The sequence below is a fragment of the Pteropus medius genome, unplaced genomic scaffold (assembly GCF_902729225.1).
Source record: "Pteropus medius unplaced genomic scaffold, Ma_sr-lr_union100, whole genome shotgun sequence".
Taxonomy (NCBI): Eukaryota; Metazoa; Chordata; class Mammalia; order Chiroptera; family Pteropodidae; genus Pteropus; species Pteropus medius.
This window is the reverse complement of record NW_024350923.1, coordinates 3,227,453-3,254,083: the sequence shown is the minus strand read 5'-3', so window position 1 is coordinate 3,254,083 and position 26,631 is coordinate 3,227,453. Positions and strand designations below refer to the sequence as shown.

At 55.7% G+C, this 26,631-nt stretch overlaps 1 protein-coding gene across 1 annotated transcript in view; it reads right to left on the bottom strand.

The window, feature by feature from the left end:
- Positions 1 to 26,044: 26,044 nt before the first annotated feature.
- The window catches only part of LTO1 (LTO1 maturation factor of ABCE1), a 241,480-nt gene continuing 240,893 nt past the window's right edge, over positions 26,045 to 26,631 (bottom strand). The window contains exon 4 of the mRNA XM_039840605.1: positions 26,045 to 26,104. Within this exon, the coding sequence (XP_039696539.1) occupies positions 26,053 to 26,104 (52 nt within the window). The 3' untranslated portion in view covers positions 26,045 to 26,052. The remainder of the gene's footprint in view (positions 26,105 to 26,631) is intronic.

The window sequence follows — 26,631 nt, the reverse complement described above, 5'->3', positions numbered from 1 at the left end:
TTTGTTGGATCTGTGTATCGTGTCTTCTCCCATGCCGTGGTTTGCCTTTTCCCATTTCTTAAAATTCTTTTTCTTTTTCTTTTTCAACAAGTGACGTTTTTATTTTGAGATAATCGTAGATTCATATGCAGTTGTAAGAAATGACACGAAGAGGTCGCATGAATCCTTTATCCAGTTTCACCCGATGGTCACGTCTTATAAAAGTACAGTACGATATCAACCAAGATACAACCAAGATATTCCCATCGATACCGTAAGTTGACAGAACATTCCATCACCACCAGAATCCCTCATGCTGCCTTTTTATAGCCACACCCACTTCCTTCCTGTCCCACCCCCCACCTTAATTCCTGACAGCCACAGTTGCCACCACGATCTTAACCACGACAGGACAACAGTCCATTCTTCATTTCGAGAATGTTATGGAAATACGATACTACGTCAGCTCTTTTTCCCGTTTGGCGTACTTTCGCGGGAAGTCATTCAGCTCGTTGTGCTCATTAGCAGCTTATTCTCTTGTATTGCCGAGTTGTATTCCATGGGATGGACAGATCACAGCTTGTATGTAATTCACCTGTTGGAGGACGTCTGGGTTGTTTCCAGTTTGGGACGAATACAAATAAAGTTGCTATCAACATTCGTAGACAGGTTTTTGTGCGGACATGTCTTTGTTACTCTTGGGTCAATGCCTGGGAAGGTAACTTCTGGGTCCTTGCATGTTTAATTTTTTTAAGAAACCACCCAACTGTTTTCCTGAGTGGCTGTACCATTTTACATTCCCACCAGCAATGTATGATGTGCACGGCTTCTTTGCATGCTCGCCGGCGCTTGGTGTGTCACTATTTTTTATGTTTGCTCTTCTGATAAGTGTGCAGTGATAGCTCGAGGTGGTTTTAACTTGCATAATTCATGACTAATGATGTCAAACATCTCTCATGTGCTCATTCGCCATCTGGATATCTTCTGCAAAATGTCTCTTCATGCCTTTTGCCCATGTTCTAACTGGATTGTTTGCTTCTTTACTGTAGAATTCTAAGAATTCTTTATATAGCCCAAATACTTGTTTTCTGTTGATATGCGAATTGCAAATGTTTTTTATGTGTTGTTGTTTTTTAAATCAGTCGATAGCTTGCCTTTAACGGGGTTTTTGGCAGAGCACATTTTTTTTTTTTTTGATGAAGGCCAATCTATCAAGTTTTCTTTTTGTAGATTGTGCTTTGGGTGCCAAGTCAAAGAACTCTGCCTAGCAATATTTGTGTGAGTCTGGGCTCTCTATTTCTGGGCTCTCTATTCTGTTTCATTGATCTGTGTATCTTTCTCTCTTCCAATACCACGAAATTTTGATTGTAGTAGCTACATAATAATCTCGAAATCAGGTAAACCAATTTCTCCCGTTTCATTCCTCTTTCTCAAAATTATTTTAACTTAATGTTCTTTTCCTTTCTATGTCCATTTTTTGAATAAAATTATATCTCAATCTATGACTACAAAATTATTACCGAGAATTTGAAAAGAATTGCTGTATATCAATCAATATCTTTATATCAATTTAGAGAGAATTGATATCTTTATTGTGTTGATTCTTCCAATCCATGAACATAGTATATCTCTCCATTTATTTAGATCTTCTTTGATGTCTCTCATGGGGGTTGTGTAGTTTTCAGCATATAAGTCATGTACGTGTTTTGTTAGATTTACACCTGTTTTTGAGCGATTTAAATTGTATTACATTTTAATGTGAACATCCCCCTGTTTTTTGCTATATATAGAAATACAACCAATTTTTGTATGTTTATCTTGTATGCAGTGATGTTGCTGAACTTGCTTATTCATCCTGGGATATATTTGTGGGGGGTGTGTGTGTGTGTGCGCACGTGTGTGTAGGTTCCTTAAGATTCTCTGCATAGACGATCATGCCCTCTGCAGATAGGAACAGTTTTATTTCTTTTTCCTCATTTGGTCTGGTGGGATGAGGTGGGTTGCTGCCTCATATGAAATTAATGAGCGTGCATGGTGAAAGTTACAGGTTTGTTTTTCCACATTGGCTATCTGGTCAACCCAGCACCGTTTATCGAAAAGAACATTCTTTCTTCCCCTGGACTACGGTGGTCCTTGTGTCTTAAACCAGGTAATCGTGGGCCAGTTCTAGACTGACTGCTCTGTTGTTAAAGTGTGAGCTATAGGCCAGAATCCAGGCTGGGAACCAAGAACCTCATGGGCTTCATGCTTTCTAAAGAGGTGATCTTGAGAAAAGGGGTACGTGCAATGGTAAGGAAACTCACAGTTGTATTACAGGGGCACGAAGGAGGGGTCCCCATACTAACTCGGGGTGGCATAGGGGGTCAGGGGAGGTGTTCTGGAGGCGATGGCCCCAGCCGTGTGTGGACGGGTGGGTTAGGAATTGTCCAAGAAAAGAGTGTGATGGCAGAAGCACACCCTGGGCCAGAGAGGGGACAACAGCCTCAGGGACGGGATCAAGAAACATGACACCCACGGGGTGCTGTTGGCAGCTCAGCTTTGCGGAAGCGGAAAGTTCCAGAATGGGAGTGTCGAGGGGAAGCCGGAGACCTTGGCGGGGATGGCTTCCTGGGCGTGGCGGCCGTGGCACTTAGCTTGGGCTTTACTCTGGGAGCAACGGGGAGCCATGGCGGGGCGGACAGCAAGGGAGGGACACGGTCACAGGATGCTCAGGGACAGGGGGAGGAGGCTTGAGAGAAAGAGACCAGGCTATCTGCTGAGAGGCCCGTCAGGTGATCAACGCAATGGTCCTCGGGAGACGATGAGGGATGAGCCACGCCGTGGCATGGGTCTGGGGACAGGAGGCCTGGATGGCACCTTCTCCCTTGTCAGGCAATCGTCAGGCCAGGGGAGGAGCCACTGGGCTTTGGTGGGGCTTCCCCAGTCATCCTGGCTGTAGGACTGAAGCGGACGCCAGATCTGTTGACAGTGGTCCTCCCGATGTGGAGGGCCAGAGGCTGACCGCTGGTGTGCGGACAAAGACGCCACCTGGCATGGGGTCCCCTGAGTATATGGTGGTTACCTGAGCGAGACGTCAAGCAGAGCAGACAGCATACAGCTCACGTAGATCAGGTAAACGGGGCAGGCGACGCGCTCCCTTGGGTGGCGGCTCGTAAACAGCGCGCTCCCAGAGTGCTTGAGGGCGTGAGGAAACCGTTTGCTCTGTTTCTGCCTTTCAAATATGGGTGCCGCCCCCTTGCTCGGCCTCCAGACCCGACATCCGAAAGAGAGGATGCGCCGAGGGCCGCTACTTGCCAGATGTCTTTGGAGCGTCCTTTCTCTCAGAATGGGCTCCTTCTTGGGCACCCCGCCCTTGACCTATTCTCTGCCCCTCCTTCTGCCGCTGGAGATAGAGCCGAGATGGCCACCTGACCCTACCTGTGTCCATCACATTGTCTCTGGGCCAGAAGAACTGAAATGGGTCACACAGGAGGGGTGGCCGCTTCCACCTGGCAAGTGTACCAGGAAGCAGGAACGAGTGGCAGCAGAGAGCCCTGTCCTCGGGTGCGAGAGATGGCCCTGCGTCCTTAATACAGGAGCCACCATCTGTTTAGCTTTCTTTACTGGTGGCCCTTAAGAGCTAGCTGTCGCACTGGTTAATAGCGCTGTATCGTTGAAATGACTCTGAAAGCCAGACTCTGGGTGTGCGTCCGAGAGAACCGCGTCACTTACCTATTTCTGTGGAAAAGACTGTCCGCAAACAGAGCCTGGGACGATGGTAAACATTTATTATCTCTCACGGTTTCTGAGGGTTAGGAGTCTGGGCGCAGCTTAGCCGGGCGGTTCAGGCTCAGGGTCAATGGTCATCCGGGCTGCACAAGCTGAAGCCTCGACTGGGGACAGAGGAGTCACCTCCAAGCTCACTCACCAGCCGTCGACATGCCTCAGGTCCTTGATGGCGTGGCCGTTGGCCAGAGGCTTTAACTCCTTACACTTCCCGATACGCAGGCGTTGGTGTGTAGGGAAGGGAACTGGGCGGGGGCAAAGGGGCGCTGGGGGGCACTTCTGCTCCTTCCTGTCCTCGGATATGGAAACTGAGGCTTGGACAAGTGGCTCAGCTTGTAGAAGGGCGAGGGCGCGTGCCCCTCACCGGCCTCCTCCGGGCGTCTGAGGCGGGTGGAACTCGGTCCCTCCGACGGAGGCTTCCAGGCCCCAACTCCTGGCTCCCGCGAACGTGGCCTTATTTGGAAGCAGCCTCTTTGCAGATGGAGTCACGTGAGGGAGCTCAAAGTGAGATCATCGTGGGTTCAAGGTGGGCTCTGCACCCAGTGGCTGGTGTCCTTATGAGAGAAAGGAGAGGGAGATTTTAGACAGACACGCGGGGGGCAGAAGGCCGTGTGAAGAAGGAGGCAGAGATCAGAGCGAGGCATCTCTGAGCCAAGGACCTCCCGGGATGGCCAGCAGCCTCCAGAAGCCGGGAGAGGCACGGAGTGGACTCCAGAGGGAGTGTGTCCTGCTGACACCTTGCTTTAAGGCCCTGGCTTCCGGAACCGGGAGAGAACAAATCCTGGTTGTTTTAAGCCACCTGGGTTTTGGTCATTCGTTACAGCGGCCTTAAGATAGTAATACAGCCTCGTGAGCCCCTTCCCAGGAGAGCGGGTTCCCCGGCTATCAGAACCACCCAAGCGTCCAGCCACTCGCCAAGCCTGGGACGAGGTGACCTCGAGCACTGCATCTGCGTGGGGGGCGGGGCAAGGAGACCCCTCCTGCTCCTGCTTGTTCTTCCCAGGAAGCTTCCGTGATGGCACCTGTGTCTCCAGGGCCTGGCCTGAGCTCATACAAGCCGAGATGAGAGGGAGAGAGAGGGGGTGAGAGAGACAGAGAGTCTCAGACGTCAGTATTCAGAAAAATCATCTGGAGAACTTGAAGCACATTCTTGGGCAGAATCCCCCAAGAGGTTCTGGTTCAGTAGGTGGGAGGTGGGCCCGGAACACGCCCGTCACACAAGCTCCCAGGGACGTTGACGCTGCCCACACTTTGAGCAGCATCGTTCTAGGCAGAGAGAACAAGCTCCAGCTGAGGCTGGGTGACATGAGGGGGCGGGACAAAGATGTGGGCCGGAGAGCACCGGCTGTCATGGAGCTGGAGGCCGACCTACAGGAGACTGGTGGAGATGTTTCAGGCGGGGGACGCGTGTCCGGGGCGGCCGGGGCGTGTCCGAGGCCAGGGTGCCCGTCCCAGGCTCCGCTCGTGGGGGGAGGAGCCATGTGTGGGCCAGGCACGTGCGGGAGAGCACGAGACTTGGGCAAGTGGGGGCCCCGGGTCAGGGGCCTTGAGCATCAAGTTGGTGGCTGCCACCACAGAAGTTTAGAGAGGGTACCCCGCCTCCAGGCCAGGCGAGTCAGTTCACGAACGCCAATCTGTCAGCCAAGCTGGACGTCCGCAACTTTCTCAAAATCTCCAGCCTGCACCCGCGGGCCCTGGGCTCGCGGGCCAACACTGCTGAAAGGAGCTCAGAGTCAGATTGTCTTAAGGGGACAAAACGGAGACGAGCCATACTGAAACCCGCCGGGAGGCCTCTGAGGGAGTCTCCTTCCCGCTTCGATTGTTCACGAGAGGCAAGACCCCTTCCGTCTGCAGCGCCGCCCACCCCCCACGGAGCCCGGCGAAGCCCAGACTGCTTCACGCGGCTCGGCAGGGCCCTCGGAAGCAGACCTTCCGCAGCTGGTAGAAGCTGCTTTCTTTTCTCCACTAAGAGGTTTGTTCCTGGTCATAAATTCTGCAGGCCCAGTTGGCCAGGCTGGGATGTATGCGTTGGTAAACACCGCAGTTAAAAACACGCTTCCTGGCTACCGGAGGCGGCCCTGACAAAGGAGCCTTGTCCCCGGCAGCAAATCCGACGGCCACCTTCTTTGACTCCTTAACCTTGCTGCAGGCTTGTATGAAATCGGCCCCATTCTCCGGGGTCCATCAAACGTGCATTTATACGACGTCATTAGCATCCGCCTCTGATCCATAACCACTCGGCAAATCCGACTGTCATTTCGGGGAGGGCGGCCGTGGGTTTCTATCTGGTGAACATCTAAAACTCCTTGACAGAGTTCCTTTTAAAATTTAGTCCCTTTGTTCCGTCTTCGTCTTCTGTGAAGGCCTTTAGTGGCCAATGGACTCCGAGATGACTTGAGGACAAAACTGCCGTCTGGCCCAGACAGTAAATCTCGCCTCCATTCAGACGGGCTAAATGCACGCTTTATGTCTATTGTCACGGGCTCAGCACAGCTTCTGCGCCTTTAAGGGCTTCCTACGATAAATTAAACCCATCACACCGTGGTTGCGGTCGAGGGAGGGGACAGCCTGGCTTCAGCGTGGAAGGCTGGCGTCGGCCGCAGACGAGCGGGCTGAGCCCAGGCCACCAGGCAGGGGCACCAACCACCCTGTACAGCCCACCAGTCTCCCTGGACTTTTGGCCTCGTGCTATTGAGGCGTCTTGATTGCGAGAGGCAGAAAACCCAACTCTGAGTGGATTCGGCCGGAGCGTATCAATAGGCTGGTGAACGGGACGGCCGAGCGTGGGGGGTGGGGGAGCAGCTTGCTCCAGCTCCTCAGGCCCAAGGCCTGGCTCCACTCTCCCCATCGCCCCGTTCGACTCCATCCCTGGCCTGTCTCCCGGCGGTCAGACGGCAGTGGCAGCTGGAGCCTCAGGGTCAAGCCTAGCAGGACCGAGCAAGCCTTCCCCCAGCATCCCCCAGCAAGCGCTCGTTGGCTATGACGGGGCCACACTGACCATCCCTGAGCAGTCACAGGCCTGGGTCGTGAATCCATACCCAGCGGGGACTCTGGGGTGGGAAGGAGCCCTCCCCGGAGGGAAATTGGGTTACGGTGCCCAGAAGACAGGGAGATGGGTGCTGGGCAGCTGGAACAGATGCCGGCTCTGGTCCCTGGCCAAGGGTCTAAGATTCACAGTGGCGGGTGGTGGCTCAGAGGCTGGTACCCTGGGATCTCCCTCTGCACACTCCCCCGTGGGTTTCTAGCTTCAGCTGGTAATTGTCACCCCGTGGTCACCGTGCTGCCTCTGACGGGCTCCCGATGCCCCCTGGTGCTTCTCCAGGGCAGATGGTTGGCCGGTAGGTGTTCATGCAGGAAGGGAATTAGTCTTCTGAAGTCTGGGCTCACTGGTCTGGAGATGGCCACAAGTCTGAGGCCTCATCTGCCAAGGGCGGCGGCTCTGGACAGCGTGGGGACTATGGGAAAAAGGGTCAGTGGTTTCAGCAGGTGCCTTTGAACCCCGAGTCTGGCCAGGGATTCGTCCAGCAGAAAGAGCATCCTGAAATGTGGCAGCAGCCCAATCCTTCCACTTTTCTGAATGTCAAACTCATAATTTGGGCAAGCATTGATCCAGCTAAAAAATCACGTTTTCCTGCCTTTGCGACCGATGCGGTGACCACGTGACACGGTGGAGTCCAGCGACATGTCATAGTGTTTCCGGGGAAACCCCTTAACAGCTAAATGGCCCGTCTGCAGTCTCCCTGTCCTTCCCGCCCGGATACAGATGTGATGGGACCCCAAGCGCCCCCCTCTGTCCACATCCGGTCCCGCCCGACCCCCCTTTCCTGCCGGTCTGACCGAGGCGGCATGGCATCGCCGACGGCTTCCGCTTCCGTTGATCGCCAGAGGCGTGTGGTGCCTGTTTCTGTTTCTTTATTCATAGTTTGATTCTTTGCCTTTGCCCCACCCCCTTTTTCTCCCACGTTTCTTATTGATTTGTAGATGCTCTTTATATATTCCAGACACACATCCTTTGTCAATAATAAGTACGGCACGTGTCTTTTCCTTGTCTGTGGCTGGTCTTTTCATTGTCTCCCGGGGCATCGTTTGTTATACTGAAGGTTTTTACTTCCGCTGTAGTTAAATTTACCGATCTTGTCTTGATGAATTGTACTTTTTAGATCTTATATCAGAGACATAAGGGCATTCTCCTAGGTTTTATTTTAAATTGTATAGATTATCTTTCCATAGTTCCCACTCTTATTTAACTGGAATTTATTTCTTTTTGTAGTCGTGGCAAAAGAATCAAATTTTGTCTTGCTTTCCTTCGTAAAGCTGGTTCTCCCAGATCCACATATTGAACGCTTTTTCTTTGTTTTCCTGTTTACAGATTTATCCTTATATAGTCTCTCCATAAAATTTATACCTCTGTCTCATCGGTCTATTTTTTTCCTGCACCAATCGTACACAGTTTTAATGAAAATAGCTTTATCGCAAATCCTCACCTCAAAAATAACTTTTTTATGCTCTCTCCTTCCTTCCTTCCCTTCCTCGTCTTCTTCCTTCAAGATCGTCTTTCTGTTCTTAGAAACTCACTCTTCTACCTATGTTTTAGGATCGCTTTGTCAAGGTTCGTGAAAGAGCCTATCGGAATTTTGATTTGCCTTGCGTTCATAAGTGATTTGAATTGTCATCTTGACACTGCCGAGTGTGCCTACCCACGAATGTGGCGTTTCTCTTTATTTAGACATTTCTCTCTATTTATTTAGCGCCTCCTTTCCAGCTTTCAGTGAAGATTCATAATCGTCTCCACAAAGGTCCTGGGTGTCTTTTCTTAGACTTATTCCTAGATGCCGTTCATTAGTTGGTGCTGTTCTAAATGTTATCTGTTTGTTGTTGATCAACAGAAATGTAATTAAACCTCTCTGATTTTCTTAGAAGAAATAACTTGTCAGATTATTTCTTGTCAGATAGTTCAAGGGTGACAGAGAAACAGAAATCCAGAAGATATCCAACTAGACAATAACAAAACTGGAAAGACAAGGAAGAAGGGACACGGGAAAATAAAACAGAAGACGATCTTCAATCCACCTGTATAAAAATCGCATGTATGTAAATAAGTTACATAAGCCATTTAAGAAAAAAGCAAGACCCAACCTACTGTCAGCAAGAGATCGGGTTTAAATCTAAAGACAGACAGACAGAAAGTAAGTAGAGAGGAAGTGCTATGTCATGCAAATGATAAGCATAGCCAGGCCGAAGGGGTTCTATTCACATCACATGAAATAGACTTCAGGATAAGGTATAATAACTGAGAATACAACGAAACATTTCATCATCATCCTCATCCTCATCGTCAGTTTATATACTAAATTATTCGATAAATGTAAAGGGGCATTCACGGGAAGATATAAGTCTTGGGGGTTCTCATGGCACGGGGCCTGGCTTTCTCTAGAGTGAATGATCCAAGACAGAATAAGGCAGAAGCCACAGAGTCTTTTATGACTTCGCTTCAGAAGTCACAACGCATCGTTCTGCTGTTCGATTGGTCACGCAGGTCAGCCCTACTCAGGGTGGCGGGGGCGGGCGGCTGCCAAGGGCATAGATCCCAAGAATTTGAGATCATCCCTCCATCTCGGAGAGGGGCTGCCACACGCCTAGCCCTGTCCTTGTCCCCTGGGTGTCCAGTTATACGAACAACAGACCACTCGATGTCACTCCGTCTTTTTCCATCTTTTTTTTTTCTTTGTACTTAATTTTGGATATTTTCTCTTGCTATGTCTTCGAGGTCCGCACTCTTTTCTTCTAGAGGGTCTACTCGCTCGTTCATTCCACCCAGTGACTAGTTTATTTCATGTGTGGTTTCCTTTATCCCTAGAAGTTTAATTAGGTCACGTCGGTTGACAGTGTTGTTTAAAGCATCCGTATTCCTCTTGATTTTCTGTCTACTTTTTCCGTCAATAAAAGAGAGGAGTGTGAAAATCTTCAGCTATCGTTGTCGATGTGTCCATCTTTGTTTTCGATCCTGTCGGTTTTCGCTTGGCATGTTTTGACCTTCTGACTCAGTGCACTTGGGATGGTTCCATCTTGGTTAACCAACTTTTCAGCACTATGAAACGTCTCTCCTTAAATATTTTCCCACTTTAAACCTGTTTGTGTATTTATAGCGAAGGTGGAATTCTCGTGTACAGCATGGAGTTGTATCCTGACCAATTCACCAGTCTGATACAATCCAGGCGGAATTTTGGGTGTGACTATGACTTTCCCCTGAGTCGAAATTGCCACAACGTGTCCCATCTCACATTTGTATCAGGGCACCAGAGTGAGTCTCGCTCTCATTCGTCATCTCAAATGGGTCCTCTGTGGTCAGCAGAGAGAGTGATGTTTGTTTCACAGACGAGGTCGCTGAGATTGCCGGAGGGGGGTGGTCTTGTCCACACAGCGGTGCTGGGGTAGGGGAGCCTCCAGCTTCCCATGAGAAGCTCCCCCTTCTTTACACAAATACATGAATCGATGGGGCCATTTTGCATTCAAGCCGAATCGATCAGGAATTATTCAACCAACCATATCAGAGGGTACGTTTTCTCTTTTGACTTTGAAGTGAATTTTCCAGAAACTATAGGAGGTAGGTGTGCCCTGCAGTTGGTTGGCAGCTTGTGCCTATTGTTAATGTTAAAACGGGAAAAAAAAGTCTTGTAAGCCAATTCTCGCATCTTCGGTGCTAGAAGACTGAGCGTAATCGAAAGAGGTCTGGGAATATATAGATCTATTTAAAGAAAACCCTCACAGCCTTCTGCCGGGCGTGTGGCCGAAATGGAGCAAAAACGGGAAACTGAGCTTGCCTGAGCTGGAGGATCGAATATCATAGGTGACGTGCCCTGCCTGAGTGTGGGGCTCACGCGGCCCCATCTGGACTCCTGCCCCCATGTCACAGTCTGGAGCTGGGTGGATGGGAAAGGTCCCCTCCAACAGGTCACCCATCTGCTCCCGCCGCCCACCCGCCCACCCTGCCTCACCCCCACCCCCCTCGGCCGGCTCCAGATTAGCCCTGAAGCCCCCAGGTCCGCGAATGACACACTTCATCTGTCAAGACGAAGCAGGAGGCCACAGATGCCTCCGCTGGGTTCTCCCAACTTTGGAGGGCATTTTAATCCGCTGGTCCTCCCAACTGGCATAGAGAATTCCCGTGGGGACAAAAAGGAGAACCTGGCCTGGGCCCGGCACCTGCCATCACCTGGTGGAGACACGCATCAGTGTGCGGACACCCGGGGCTCAGACGTGAGAAACGGGCTTCTGATTATTAAGTGACAGTGGGGACGACGGAGGCTCAGGGTCAGAGAAAGGATGCCGAAACCAGTCCCGACGAGACACCACCACGTGCTCCGGGAGGAGGCAGGTTTGCCCTGGAATGAGGTGGCCGCGTGTGGCTGTTGTTCAAGAAGGAACAGTAATCCCGGAAGTACCGGCCCTCTCTCGTTTGTGGGACAGTGTGCGCCCCACACGGTCACACACGCATATGCGCGCGCGCGCACACAGACACACACACACGGTCTCGTTTGCTAGTCCCCAGCGTCCTGCCAGATCTCACAATCCCCATTCTACAGTAAGGGAAACTGAAGCCGGGGCCACTTCAGACACAGTGGCAAAGGAAGGCCTGTCAGAGGAGGGGTCAGCATCTCACAGGCCGGTGGGAGTGAGGCTGGGGGCATTTCCTGTGGGTGGGAACAGCAGATGTGGCTTTGCCATTGAGCTACCCGAGACCCGTCTGGGACACAGCGAGTGGCCCAGTATGAGCCGACCAAAGGGTCTGGGAAGATGTTACTGGATACGGAGGAGGTCGCCCTGGGCCCCGGAAACCCAGACATAGCCGGGCCTCGAGGCCGGCACCGGCGGGTCCTGCGCGGTCATCGTGGCCGTGTTCCTGCTAAAAGCACGTCGGCCACAGCTTGGCAGGGCCGAGCGGACTCAGGGGACTGGTTGTCCCATGTGCTCAGTTTACAGAGGAGAAACTGAGCCTCAGGGGGAGTGGGGAACCCCCTGGAATCACGGGGCGAGTCAGTGGCCAAGCACAGGCGAGGCGGCCAGGACGCCCCTCTAGGCTTTTGCTCTGTCTCTGCTTCTCCCACTCCCAAGGGCACCGTCCTTCCCTTGGGAGTCACTGCACCTGAGCTTGGCCCAGGCGTCTGGCTTTCCCCCACGGTGGCAGAGTCTGCGGGTCAGTGTGCGTGTGGTGGGAGGGGCATGGGCGGCTGGGGTAGGGAGGAGCTTAGGGATGGGTGGCTTCTCTACTCCCATGAAGCTGAGACTTTTATGGGTTCCCAACCTTGTGCTCAGCAAAGGCTGCTGGGGTTGGGGGCCATTCCCTTACGGACTCCCCAGGAGAGACACTTACATGGCAACAGGCCTCCACGTCTCTCACCATAGAACTGAGCACCTCCTCGTGGGGGTGGCTGGAATTGCAGGCTTTGAAAACCCAAATTAGGCCAATGAATGACAGTTCTCCAAGGCCACATCCTTCGTTCTGCTGTCCCCTCTCTACCTCCCTCCAAGACAAGGAACAGGCAGCTCCCTTGGGTGTAGGCATTGGCCTGCCTCCCTGACCTGTTCCCTGGGCATTTGTGGGAGGTACCACTGGTCGTCAGGGAAGATGAAGTTTAAGCACCAGTTTAGGACCTTACGTGCCCAGGTCCATCCCAAGGTCAGCAGGGTCTTCTCCGCCCCAGCCTGCAAGTCTTCCCCACCCTTGGGTCTTGTTTCGGGACTGGGGGCTGGCCCCTAGGACAACCTGCCCCAGGCGGCCCTCATGTAGCTTCCTGCTCAGGGTGACAGTGTCCGGGCTTCAAGGCCACCTCTTCCCTCCAGGACCGGAGGTGACGAGGACCTGGTTGAGCTGGCCTGGCTGCTCCCCTGTTGTCATCAGGAGCATGAGTTATGCTGAAAGGCAGGAGGCCCCCAAACAGATACCCCTCCCCACAAGAAGCTGCAAAGGACATTTCAGGTACAGCCTTAAAAATAAACAAAGCTCACAGTTTGCTCAGCTTTTAAAGTGTGTCATTCCTTATGGTTTCTTTTGCATTCTAAATGACTACTTTGGGACCTAGTTTGATGTTCTTTTCCTAAAGCAGGCCCTCCAGTCTGCCTAAGCTTCAGGCCCCCAAAGCCCCCGGTCCGCCCTGGCCCCCAGCCCTGCCGTTTGGTCCCCTCTCCTTTCGCTCGGGGCCTGGGTAGAGGCTCAGGTTTTGTATTATTGCGCTTCCCATAGGAGATCCGCTTAGAAGAGTATTTCTCATCCTTCTAACAGGGCCGAAAGCTGTCGCAGGTATTCGATTCCCCCGTCTCAGGGTTTGTGGGCATCTTGGGTCCCCACGAGGCCTCTGGTGAAAGAGGAAGCGCGGGAAGCTGAGAGGATTGGGGGCAGGGCTCTGCGGGATCTCGGTCAGACCAGATGGCAGGAGCAGGTGAGCAGGTGAGCAGGTGAGCAGGTGAGCGGGGCTCAAGGATACCTCCCTCTCGCTTTTCTCCAGGGACCTCCAGCCCCCACCCTTGTCCAGACCAGGACAGGATGCTGGAGGAAGCCAGCTTCGTGTGGCGTTGCTGGCCCCAGCAAGGGCTGACCAGCCGCTACTGCACGTGAGGGCAGGCAGACAGCTGTAAGGGCGAATGCCCTGCTCTCTGGGGCATGTGAGTGTGCCAGCTCTTCGCCGTGTCCTTATACGGCCTCCCGTCCGTGTGTGTGCACAGAGGGAGTGTGCTCTGGCATCTCTTCTCTGTATAAGACACTGGCCCTGTGGGACTGGGGCCCCGCCTTATGACCTCAGGTAACCTTAACTAGTCTGTCAAAGCCCCGTCTCCAAACACAGTCGCACTGGGGCTTGAGGCTTCGACATATGAATTCGGAAGAGACACCAACCTCTCCATAATATCACTGATTTGTTCTCTGCCCTATCCATTTGCCTTTTCTTGAATGTCGTATAAATGGAATTACACAGCATATAAGGGGAAAAGTCCAATTTTTCCCCTTAGCATACTGTGTATCAGCATTTCACTGTGTGTGACATATTTCGTCCCTTTTCTTTGCTGAGTAGTATTCTGTCACACAGATGTGCCACCACCGTTTACCCATCGATCGGTTGACAGACACTTGGGTTGTTTTGAATTTTTGCCAATTTTAAATAAAGCCGCCCCAAACACTCCCCTACAGGTTTATGTGCGAACATAAGTGGTCATTTCTCGTGAGTAAATACCTGAGAATGGGGTTCCAGGTCCTTTGGTGAGGGAATCGTTTTTTAAGAAGCCGCCAAACTGTTTTCCACGGTGGCCCTACCGTCAGCAATGTGCCGTCCAGTTCCTCTGCATCCTCAAAGCCCTTAATAACGTCAGGTTTTTGTTTTTTTTTCCCCAAGAAAAAGTAAATATTATTGTGTTGTTCTTCCAAGAGATTAATCGGTATCTCAGTGTGGTTTCGATATGCTTTCCTCAGTGACCGATGGTGTTGAATATATTTTCATGTGCTTATTTTCCAACCATTTGTCTTCTCTGGTGAAATGTTTGTTCAAATACTTGACTCGTTTCTTTTACTGTGCAGTTTGTTTTCTTGTTACTGGGTTTTGAGAGTTCTTCAAATATTTTCGATACAAGTTCTTTATCGGATACTTGATTCGCACATATTTTCTCTCAGTCTGTGGCTTGTCTTATTCGTTCTATGAAGAGTATCTTTCAATGACCAGATGTTTTTAGTGTTGATGAAGTCTAATTTATCAGTTTATTCTTGTACAGGTTTTTTAAAATATATATTTTTTTTATTGATTGTGGTTTTGGTGTCATAGCACAGAAATCTTTGTCTAACCCAGGGTTACAATGATTTAGCTCCTCTGTTTTCTGGTAGAATTTTTACAGCTTTCGATTTTACATTTAGTTCAGCGATTCTTTCTGAGCTTATGTGTGTTTATAATTTTCATCGAGTTTGGAAAAACGGCAGCCATTATTTCTTCAAGTATTTTTTATTGTCCTTCCCTTCCTTCTGTCTAGGACCCCATTCACACGAATGTTAGACCTTTCAATGCTGTCCCACAGGTCGCAGAGTTGGAATGGTTTTAACGTGCCTAGGTCTTTGAGTTCCCTGATCTTTCGTCCTGCAGCGTTCAATCTGCTATGACGTCGAGGTGGCGAATTTTTTATTTCGGGAGTGGAACTTGTCATTTCTAGACGTTCTATTTGATCTCCTTCTCCTCTATGTCTTTCTCGTTACGTTCATGGTTTCCTTTCAATTCTTAAACATACTTATTAGAGCTGTTTAAAAGTCGTCGTCTGCGAGTTTCATCATCTCCGTCACATCTGAGTCTGTTTCTTTTGACTGATCTTTCTCCCGGTCTTGGGCCGCCTTCGTTGCCTGTTGGCATGTCTAGTAATTTTTGGTTGTGTGCTGAGCATTATGGATGCCATGGTGTTCTGAGTGTGGATGATGTTCTTTTACAGTGGGTTCACATTTGTTTTGGCAGACGGTGAAGTTCCTTGTGAATCAATTTATTGTTTTCGAAGCTTGTTTTTAAGCTCTGTTAGTGCGGTTCTAGCATAGCCTGTACTGTAGAACCAGCTCATCACCACGGCTAAGTCATGATCCTCTGGGTCTTCACCGAGCGAGTGTCCCAGGCATTCAGCAAGGTCTCTGGGCTCTAGCGGGTAGGAGCTTCATGCATCTCAGCCCTGAGTGAGCTCTGATTGTCACCTGGCTCACAGCCCTCCAGCCTTGTGCTTCACCCAGCCTTGTGCCATCTCCACATTTATGTGCAGCTTAATCTTTAAGCAAAGACTCAAGGAGACCCTGTGACTACTTCTGGGTTTCTTTCCCTGGCCAGTTCCTTCCTTGTTGGTACTCCGCCTCACCAAATTCGAGCTGTTCTAGCATCACGAGCTCCATCCATGTTTCCTCAACCCAGCGAGATCTCGGGACACCCGTTCCCCACACTGTGGTCTGGAAATTGCCCCCAGGCAGAAAGCCAAGGTGACTTTAAGGCTCGACTTTGTTTTCTCCTTCTCTAGAGATCACCATCCTGAGCTGCCTGTGGTCCGTACTGGAAAAGAGTTGTTTCATATATTTCGTCCAATTTTCTAGTTTTTTTTTTTTAATAAAAGAGGGTAAGTCTCATAGCAGTCATTCCTCCACAGGTGGCAGTGGAAATTCCACTTTTAAGTTTCTGTGCCTGAAAAATGGGATGACAGTACCTTCCACTTGGGGCGTTTTCCCTCCGGACCCCAGCCCGGCACCCACCAGTCCGCTTTCTGTCCTTATGATCTCGACCACTCTAAGGACCTACCTCATCTGTTTTTGTCACTTAGTAGGATGGGAATCTTTTTATAGAGATACCAGGTGATCGACTACGGAGCTGGGTCGAGCCTCTGGGATCTCCAGCGGGCCGGGTCCTCAGCAAGGTGAGGGAGAAGCACCCTCCCTGAGCATATAACCCCCCTCTGTCTTTTACTTCCTCATTTCCTGGTCTCAGCCCACCAGCTGCACCTCCCATCCCAGGTCCCTACCTGTCCCTATGCACTACATGGCATGTGTCCCGTGGGCTGGGTCATCTGTGCTCTGCTTCCTGCTGGCACGGAGGCTGTGCGTGCCTCCGTGTGCCCGTCCGCACGGCGGGTGTCAGATCCCCACGCCGACTCCTGCAGGCCGGTGGGGTTCAGGGTGTGTGGCCTCTGCATATCATAGGCGTCACCCCATTCTCACTGTATTTTCTCTGGCTCCCGCGTGGGCCCCCTCACGGGTGGTTTGCACCTTCGTGGGGCAGCAGGGAGCCCAGGGTCCGGGCCTGCCCGTGGGGAGTGTGAGCATCAAAGGGGCCGGCGCAGCTGAAGCAGCCTCGCCCGGAATCTTGAATGCGGTCTCTTGACAGACCGATTGTGTAACCGCATTCCTCCCGAGGAAACACATCTGCCCCTCGGAGAAGGTGCGAGAGCGTCCCAGACTCTGAGGGCGCCCTGCTGGGTGAATTAATTCTTCGTTATTCCATTCCTGGGCTCTCGCGTTGGCCAAGTGCCCGGCACACAGACGCCCGCCCGCCCGGGGTCGCTCAGACACGGGGGCCGCCGACTTGCAGGTAGTGTCCACCATCCCGCAGCGTCAGAGGACGCTCCAAAAATGCAAATTCCCACCCACCCCTTGTCCCTTAACCCGAGCTAAGGGTCTGTTGTTGACAGATGGGCCCGCTCTCTGGTACCTAAATGTTTTGCTGTCGAGGACACACAGGTCCGCGGCCGTCTGCTCAGATGGCTTCGTGCAGGCTGGGCTTTGGCGAGCGGCTTGCTGTTTCCTTCCTCAGTGGGCCATTGTTTACCCTCCGTCACCTCTGCAAACACACTCCAGGACCGGAAATGCCACCTGCGGTGAAGATTTCCGAGTGGGGCCGTTGAAAACAGCGCACTGGCCAGTTCCTGCGGTGTGGAGCGTGCGGCGCCCGCCTTGACCTCCCAGAAGTGGGGGCGGGGGCCACGGCTGGTGCGCGGCCACCACGGCAGGGACGGACTCATCGCGACGCCTCCCTCGAATGACCCGCCGTGCTTTCTCTTCTTCTCTCTTCTGCCTCTGCCTCCCCGCTTCATTCAGGATGGAGGCAGGAGATCGGGGTTGGAAATCCCTCACCGCCACCGATGAGCCCGGCTCAGCGTCCTCATCTGTAGAGCCGGGTGCTGATCCTGCTTCTCCAAGCCGGCCTGTGGGGAATGGGAAACAAGAGGGTGCAAGGGTGCGTTCAGGACACGTCTGGCCCCGGGGGAGGCTTGGGAATGACCCCTGTGTCCCCCAGTTGCTAACTAGGTGGTGTCCTGGGCAGGTCCTTGCCCCAGCGAAGGGCAGGAGTGGGAAAGGTGTGTGCAGAGAATCCCTTCCAGGCATCACCAACGGCCCCGGGCCTGGCGGTGACAGCTGAGCAGTGAGGGTTTGCAGTCGGGGCTTCCCGGTACCAGCTGCGTGCCTCGGTTTCCCCGAGGTGAAGTGGAGGCGATGCTGGCGGCCATGCTCGTGGGGCGGCTGTGTGGGTCTGGACGATGCTCGTGCAGCGCCTGTCACGCGGGACCGTGCTCATCGTGAACGCGTGACGGTGTCTGTGCCGCCGCAGTGGCGACGCCCCCGAGCCGAGGCCCGGATGCGGAGTGCAGGAGGCCGATGGGGTTTGGCCCCTGGCGGGCCCGATGTCAGAAGCAGCGAGGGAGCTGGCCCACGCTGGACCTCTCTCGCAGTAGGTGGCCAGGAGGGCCAGGGCAGAGGACCCCGCATGTCTTGTCTACAGACGCCCGGCCCGTGGAGGCCTGGCCCCCGCCCTCCTGCAGCCTTCCTGCCTTCCAGGGGAACCAGAGCCGCCGGCCAGAGGCTCGGGCATTTCATCCACCTCGGAGGGAGCGGGTCACAGGTGAGGTCATGGCTCCTGAGCACAGGTGCGGTTGGTGCGTCCTGACGGCCTGAGGGTGGACCCCTAGCGGCCCCAGGGCACCCGCGTGACAACACGTCCTGTGAGCGCTCCCACGGCCTGGCCCCTCTGTGCGCCTCCAGCCCCAGTGGCTTGGACATCCCTGAGAGCAGCGTGGCCCATTCGCTGACACGGTGCAGGGACAGAGGGCGCATTGTCGAGGGTGCCAGCCCGGCCTTTGTGCCCTGCCGGCTGCCCGACCACAGGAATTCCTCGGGCTCACCCTCGCTCACTCCAGGAGGCTCCCGCCAGCTCCGGAGCGGCCTCCCTCCCTCTCGTCCTCCCTTCAACGCTGCCTTCGGGCCGGAGGCTGAAGCCTCGCCAGACGAGCCTCGCCACCCTTTTCCAGAACCTAATTGCCGCTCGGTGTCTGTGATGGGCACCGACCCAGGGGCCCGGCCTGCCAAGCACCTCCCCGTGTGAATACCTGCACAGGGCATCTCCTGTGGGAACTGGGAGCCGCACAGGACCTGGCGTTTGTCCCCGGCCCGGCCCGTGACATTAGGCAGATCAAAGCCCCATTGTAAAAAGTCATGTTCGCTCTGTTCAGCCGCCTGGAGCCCAAGCCTGGAGACAGCCCTTCCCTCCTATCAGACTCATTCAGCGGGGCACTGACCCCCGAGACATGGCTCCCATCGGACCCCCAGCGTCCCTTCTAGAAGATGCCCCACCAATGGTGAAACTGTCTTCCCTGGGTCTGAGGCACATCCTGAGAAGGCACGAGAGTGTGTGGGGCGGCCCGCTCCTCCCTGGGTCTCAGGGGACCGAGCTCCCACTAGGTTCTACGGGTAGCAGCTACGAGGGGCAGATAACGTCACCGACGCTGAAGTCACTCACCGAGGCTGCCGGGGGAGGGAAGGGCGGTTGGAAGGGGCCCGGAGGGCAGGCAGAGAGGGAGGTGAGTATAATAATCCACAGATGCTCCCAGGGACACTTCCCTCACTCCCGAGGCCCCCCACTGGGTGTCCCATGGGGGGGCAATCAGATTATTTAACCACCTGAGCGGCAGTTTGTGAGCTAGAGAGGTTCTCGCGGTGCGTGGACCCGCCGGTGCGGGCTGCCTGAAGCACGCGCCGCCATGGGAAGGAGCAGGGTCAGGGTGGATTAGTCATGTCCGTCTGGGAGCCAAGCGTGTCGCGTGTCTGCCGCCTCTGCTGTGCTGGTCAGGACAAGCTAGGTTTTGCTGCAGTAACAAAGAAACCGCCAGACCTCAAAGGCTTCATTCTGCAAGGATTCGTCTCTGCCCCACGCAGCGTCCGCACGGAGGGGGCAGCCCCCCGGCGTCCGTCCTGCACAGCCATGCCCCGTGAGACCCGAGCATGTCTTTGGAGGATGAGGGAAGTGGTTCCTAGGCAGGGAGGTGGCCCGAACCAAGCCAACAGAGGGAGCCGGCGGTGGCCGCAGCTGGGGGTCAGCCTAACCCCCGTGCTGGCCGTCTTTGGGCGGAGCATGGCACCACACTGTCTGGACTCCGTGTTTCCAACCATTTCTCGCCTGTTGTTCTGTGGGTTCTGTCACCCCCAGAGGCCCCGTCTTTCCCTGGGAAGCCTAGTAGGGGGACCACGGGCCTTGGCTGACTCTGCCGAGGGGTGTCCCCTCGGAAGCTCTGTGTCCTCTCTTCCAGGCGGTGCTGGATGGCCGGGTGACGGGGAACCACAGGAGCCCCGGCTCCTGCAAACGTGAGCCCGCCCCCTGGCCGAGCTGCTCCCTCGTTCTCCGAAGGGCAGGGCAGGGCCCTGGAGTCTTCCTCGTGGACAAGGATCTTTGGGGGCGCGAGTGGCTCATGCGTTTGTGCACTTGGGAAGCCCGGCGGTTCCGGCTTCAGGAACGACTGGATCCAGAGGCTCGAACGCTGTCACGAGAACCCAACCTCAAGCTCCCCGCTGCTCATTCCCGCCCTCCTCTGAGAGGGCTCCGACCCCCGGGTCAGCGCCGACGGAGCAGACTGCGGTCACGTGCCCACTTCTGAGTCGCCTGCTGGAGCACCCCCCGGCTGCATCCTTTGCCCCTTGCGAGCCTCCCCAGCTGAGAGGCTGGCCCTGGGGGGTGAAGGGAGCCGACGCACCCGTGTGCACGCTCCCCTCCTGGTCACTGACAGCTGGGGCCTTTCCAGGGCCTCCCACGCCGGGGTGCAGGGCAGCTCTGCACACGCCCAGGGGACGGAGGGGCAGGGAAGGCTTCCTGGGGGAGGTGCGTTTGAGAGATGAGGGCGTGGCAGGCAGAGGGAATGGCACCCGCAAAGGCCCGGGAAGAAGCAGTGCACCTCACTGGGGGACACCCGGTTGCTTGGTGTGACTGGAGACCCGGGTAGCGCCTGCTGAGGCTGGGGAGGCTGTCTGGGGCCTGCTGACCGCTCCCCTGCAAGGCAGGGCCGAGCCGGATGAGGCGCCCCGAATAGCAAGCAAACTTTAGAAGCCAAGGGAGAAGAAGGGGCTGGGGGCCGGTCTTGACCTCAGCCCGTGAGAACCAGCCGAGGATGCGCCGTGGGCGTTTCTCCTGTGTGGCGTGGATGCTCAGAGCAGGTGGCGAGGCAGAACTGGGGGGCTGGCCAGAACTGGGGGGCTGGCCAGAACTGAGGGGCTGGCCAGGTGTGATATCGTAATTTGGTCTTTGTCCCCTTTCCTGGCATGGGGTTCCTAAAACCCTCGGAATTTCCTGCGAAAGCATAAAGATGTCCTCTGTTATTCTAATGAGGCGACTTTTAGAAGCCACCTGCAGGTGGGTTCTGGTTGCCCGTGGAGCCAGCCACGTGCTCAGAGAGCTGAACTTCCATTCCCACGTCCAGAGAGGGGACATGGGCTGGAGCGGCCAATGGCCAATGACTTCATCAGTCATGACTGCGTGATGAAGCTTCTATAAACGGGAGCTTCTGGGGGGAGGTGTCCCCCACACCTCATCTGTGCGTCTCTCCCACCTGGGTCCCAGCTCACAAGTCTCCCGCTGGGTGAAGCTCCCCCGAAGCCACCAGGGCCCCTGCTCTGTGTCTCCACACCATGGAACGTGCCCCTCCTCCATGACTGGCTCTGGAGTTTGTGTGATGCAGGGACGTGTCTGTGTGGTGCTCGCCGGTCCTCACAGATGCCCCGGGACACTCCAGTGTGGTGGTGGCTCTCTCGGCTACTTCTGGGACATCCTGGGGCCCAGGGCCCTCATGAGACTATGTGTGGCCGTGGTCCAAGGGGCCCCTGGAATCTGTGACCGAGAGCTCCCTCCTTTCCCTCCTGGATAGAACAAAAATGCTTCAACCCCAGCACTGTGACATTGTTAAGACACTAGAAAGACCCAGAAAGATCTAGAAGAATCTAGAAAGACCCAGAAGAATCTGAAGAGAACTGGCCCTGAGCACCCTGTGTCTGGCATGCAGGCGGTGCCTAGGAAGTCCTCACTGACAGGCTGAATCACCTGGTTTAGCCTGAAACTTCAGGGAGGAGCCTGAGAGGGGGAGGGTGTGGGCAGGAGGAAGGGGGAGCGGCTGAGAATGGGAACGGGAGCATATCCGTCCCTCGCCGCCCTGTGGCTCCGAGGCCCGGCCCGAGGTTGACCAAGGGGACAGCAGACAGAAGTCTTCAGCGCCAGCGCGCCCTGGCTCCGTGGAAGAAGGCCGGGGGGTCCACCCACATGGTGCGGCTCTGCCAGGGACCTGCTGAGCTGCCCTGGCTCTCTCTGCAGGTCCGGGCAAAGTGGGACCTTCCTGAGGGTCACCGTGGTGGCCAGTTCAGGGCGGCGTGACTGTCGGCCCACAGGGCACATACTCACCACGCTCTCGCTAGCTCAGTTCTTCATCGTGCGATTCGCCTCGCGGGCCACCGACATCCTCCCCGCTGCTCACGCGGCTTCGCGTTTCCACCGGTCCTGTCCTGTTTTTCTGGCTGCACGGCTCCCTGTCGTGCAGCCGGGAGGTGCCCCAGCCCTCCCCTCGCGGGAGCGCTGCGTGCAGGTGGGGCACGGGGCGAGGGGGCCCGCGCAGGGACTGTCCGCACCGCCGAGCGCCCGCTGCCCGCACAGCCCGGCGCCGAGCGCCTCGGGGCCCCCAGAGTTGGCAGCCCGGACGCACAGGCCGGTGGGAGATGGCGTGAGGGTCTTCACGCCGTGCGGGGCTCAGCCGAAGAGCCCACGAAAGAGTGAGGATCCCACAGGAGGTTGGCTTGGGGCCAACCGCTCTCATTCTCGACAAGTATTTGTTGAGCACCTCCTGTGTGCCAGGGCACCGCCCCGCCCGAAAACGCGCTGGTGACAACCTCATGCAGGGGACAGCTCTCTCTCTCTCTCTCTCACACACACACACACACACACGTATAATGTCACCTGGGGCCAGGACAGGGACACCCAGGGAACTAGGAGAGGGGGTGAGTCTTAGGCGGTTGGGGAAGGACGCTCTGAAGAAATGACAGCCTGGGTCCTGGGGGGTCAGCTAGTCCCTCAGTGACAGAAATGAGGGTGGCAGAGCCTGGGGACAGGGACAGAGGACAAGGGCAGGGGACAGGGACAGGAGGCCAGTTCCCGGCCGGGACAGTACAGGACTGTATCCTGGAGGCTTGCTAAGTACCCGGCGCAGGACCAGCTTTGCGGGGAGCGGTCGCACAGCTGTCCAGGGCCCCAGGCCTGGGGTTGGCCCTCGGTCCGATGCCCTGTGCTCGCTGTCCTGAGACTCTTCATCATTTTCGAACGAGGGCTCTGCATTTTCATTTTGCACCGGGCCCTGAGGGTCCTGCCCACCTTGCTGCTGTCCAAGACCCAAGCCCGGCCAGAGGCCAGAGGGCAGCCCAAGCTTGGCCCTTCCCCTGTCCTCTTGCATGGGAGGGGGTCTGGGCTGTGCCAGTGCCCGGGGCTTGCCCTCTCTGCTGGGCAAGCCTTTCTAGTGCCGGCCCCCCTCGCAGATAATCACGTTGGGAGCAGAATTGTTTACCCCCACGTGGGCCTCGGGGCCTGGTGTCTCTCGTGGATGGGGCTCCCCAGGGCGCCTGCGGGGGGCGGGAACAGAGTGTCTGCAGGGAGGGCATGAGCTTTTCAGGACAATGTCAGAGCCTGGGCCACATTCTGTGAAGGGTGGCTTCCCGGGGTCCGAGGCTCAGAGCGGTCAGGTGGCTCATTGTCACTGGCCAGTGGGGGCAGCGCCAGGGCCCCCGAGGCCAGTCGGGACAGCCCTGCCATAGGTAGGTCCAGAGGGCAGACATTCCCGTCCTGGCTCTCAGCCCGGGGACCAGAGCAGCCGCGGCGACTCCTGACCGCGGCTTCGTCACCGAGCCTCTCTCCGGGCGTTGGGCGAGGGGCTTTGTCACTGCTCCAGAGGCTTCGCGAGAGCCCCAGCAACTCTGGGACTTGCTCTCTTTGGACAGGAGCACAGACGTGGCCCCTGTGCCTGGCAGAGGGGTGCTCTCAACGAAACTTGGGTGCATAAGCGAAGGAGGGGAAGGATGAATGATGTGTGCTCCAGGACTCAAGGTGGCCCGGCTGGGGCTCTGTCACGAGGCAAGGCCACAGCTGGGAGGCAGGGAGATGGGCCGGAAGGAGTTGGCCGGTGCTCAGGAGGGAGTGATAAGTAAGCAGTGCCTGAAGGATTAGGAAAACTCCAGCGGAAAGAGGCGTGGAGGGCCCTTCGCGAATCAGACGGGAAGCCAGATAGGGCGCTGAATGAATAGAGGAGGCTTCGGGATCAAAGGCTCTGCTGGGGACAGGTGGAAGGCTACTCAGGGTCAGGCTGGAAGGAGGAGGGCCCCGGGCAGCCAGCCGTCCTGCCAGCCCTGCGGCCGGGGAACCAGGCCAGACAATGCCTGCCTGCGTGCCCGCCGAGCCCTCGCAGGCTGCTCGGGGCCCCTCAAGGCTGGTCCTGCATTTGCCCACCTATGTGGCAGCCAGTCCTCTCAGATCCCAGGGGCCCCACCAGCTGGAGAGAGGGCATGGCTGGCACGGCTGGCAAGGAGTGGTGGACAGGCCGGTGGCCGGCCTGCCGGGGGAGCACTCCAGGGCTGGAGTCGTGTCTTCCTGCAGGTTGACAAGGTCCAGGGCCCGTGCGCTGCCTCTCAGGGGACGAAGGGACTGACGGTGGCTCACTGGGGGGCGGGGTGTGCTGGGAACAGCGAGCCCCTGACACCTCCCGGCCCCTCTTCTCCCCCAGGCCTGTCCCTGGCCTCACAGTGAGGGTATCTGAGGGCAAGGGGCTGAGGCCCCACAGTGGCCCTGAGATGGTGGCTGCATCATGGCAGGAAGTCAGCGAGGCGTCCACAGCACCAAGGCCATGGAGTGTGCAGAAGGAGCCTCAGGCTCTCTCTGAAAGGGCCCTGGTTGCTTCAGCTTCCCCAGGGGCTCTTGCTCCCACTGCTGCCCTTTCCTCCCTCTCCCCACCCTGGGGCACGCGTGACCCATCGCGGCTCCCATGTCCCCCCACTCCTTCCACAGGCCCCCTCCCTGCCGGGCCCAGGACCTCCCAGACTCGTGCCTTATACAAATCACCAAGTTCCTTACCCACGGTGGCTTCCCCCATGGGCCTAGGGAGGAGAAGGGACCGTAGTACCCGGGGAGGGACAGAGCTTGGCCCACCGCACATCCAAGGGGACACCTCCGGCCAGGTAAGATTAGGAGCCCGAAGAGACCAAGCATCTTCTCTGTATCCAGCCGCCTTTCCCTTGCAGTCTGTGGGGGCCTGGTGTTTGTGGCCAGAATCTCAGCCCGGCAAAGCTGGAAAGACCGTGGAAGCTGGTCCCGGCTGGCGGGTCGAGAGCACCCTTGGGCCCCGGGGAGGAGCACCAGGACTGTGGTCAGGGGCGTAGTGAGGGTCTCCAGGCCTCCATCAACTGCAACGGGGCCACTCCACCTGTGTCCACCTGTGTTTTCGCTCCTGTCTGACTGCCGCCTGTGACAGAGTCCCCTAGGTGGGCAGTGCCCTCCCAGGACATGTGGCAGGTCAGTGCCAAGGCCGGGCTCTCCCTCCAGCTGTTTTAGTGGGGACGGAGAGGGGCTGCGCATCGACCTGCAGCCACCCAGCCTCGGTGGACAAAGAGCAAAGATGGCCGAGGGAAGGCTGTCTTGCTGAGAGCTGCGACTTCAGAGCCGGACTCGGCATAGTTGGAGGAGAGAGCAGCCCCCACGTCCTGGCCCCCACCCCCCTCCCCTCTGCACAGCAGAGGGGACACTGGCTCTCTGAGGTGACTCTGAAAATACCCAGGCAGCACCCAGACCTCAAAGCTGGGCCTTAGCTTGGGATGAGCATTGGGCGTTTGAGAAGAGTTTTCTGTGCAACTAGAGGTGGTCAGAAGGGACCCACCCCCTCGTCACCCACCTACTTCCAATCCGTCTCTGCACCCAGCAATCTGCTCTTCATTCCGGTCCTCCGTGCAGTCATCCACCTCCGTGCGCTGCACTGATCCATTCGTTGCTTGCTTATCCTATTCATCCATCTGTTGATCCATTCATTCAAACGTCCAACCATGCATGCATGCGTCCATCCATCCAGTCACCCATCACGCATTCACCCCTTCGATCACCCACCTAGTCATCATTCTACCTACCTATCTACCAGTCTATCTGCTCACAGGTGATCCATTTATCCATCACCCATCCATCCACCCATCCATCCATCTCCCCACCCCCACTTGTAGCCATGGTGCCCATTGATTCACTGTCTATCTATCTATCTATCTGTCCAGCTGTCCATCCACCTGTCCGTTCACTGATCCAGCCAAGTATCCGTGAACAAATAATGCCACATGAAAATTGGTCACAGAGTGGCCGAATGATGCCATTTCTGGAATTGTGTGACTCTGTCTACTTAGTCGATAAAAACATCGAGTCATGGGAGGCAGCGTATTTATTAGAAAAAACTCCTTAGGGTCAGACAGACCCGGGTTCGAGTCCTCACACCACCATCTCATGAGCTGTGTAGCCCTGGGTCAGTTTCTTTCTTGAGTCTCGGTTTCTTCCTGTGTAAAACAAGAATATGAGATAGTTCGGGGGAATTAAAAATAAAACATGTAGGGTTTCTGCCCGTAGTAGCTTCTTAATCAAAGTTTATGCCCTGGGGGAATGACCATTCAGACAGCGCTGTGCCCAGGGCCTGTTCCTTTGGTCCCTGAGCAGCTTGCCATCTTGTGCAGGTGGCCATCTTGGCCACGCAGCGCAGCTGACGGTGCCAAACAGTAGGCAGAGCTTGCGGGCCACTGGGAGCCTTTCGAGGCTTGCCACCCAGATGTGGCTCCGGTCTGGCCTCTGGCTGCCTGTAAGGGAAGCCGTGCCTCCTGCCCTCCCCCTACCCCTGCCACGCTGCAGGCCGAGCATGCAGCCCAAAGGACCGGCCCGTGCACCCAGATGTAAGGTGCAGTGTTGCGCTGTCCCCTCCGCCGACATGCTCTCATGGGTGCCTGCCCGCCGGGCACAGGATGGGTACACGCGGAGAGCGGAACAGAAAGCAGAGCCAAAGTCCTCTGAACTCATCTCCGTCCACCCCACT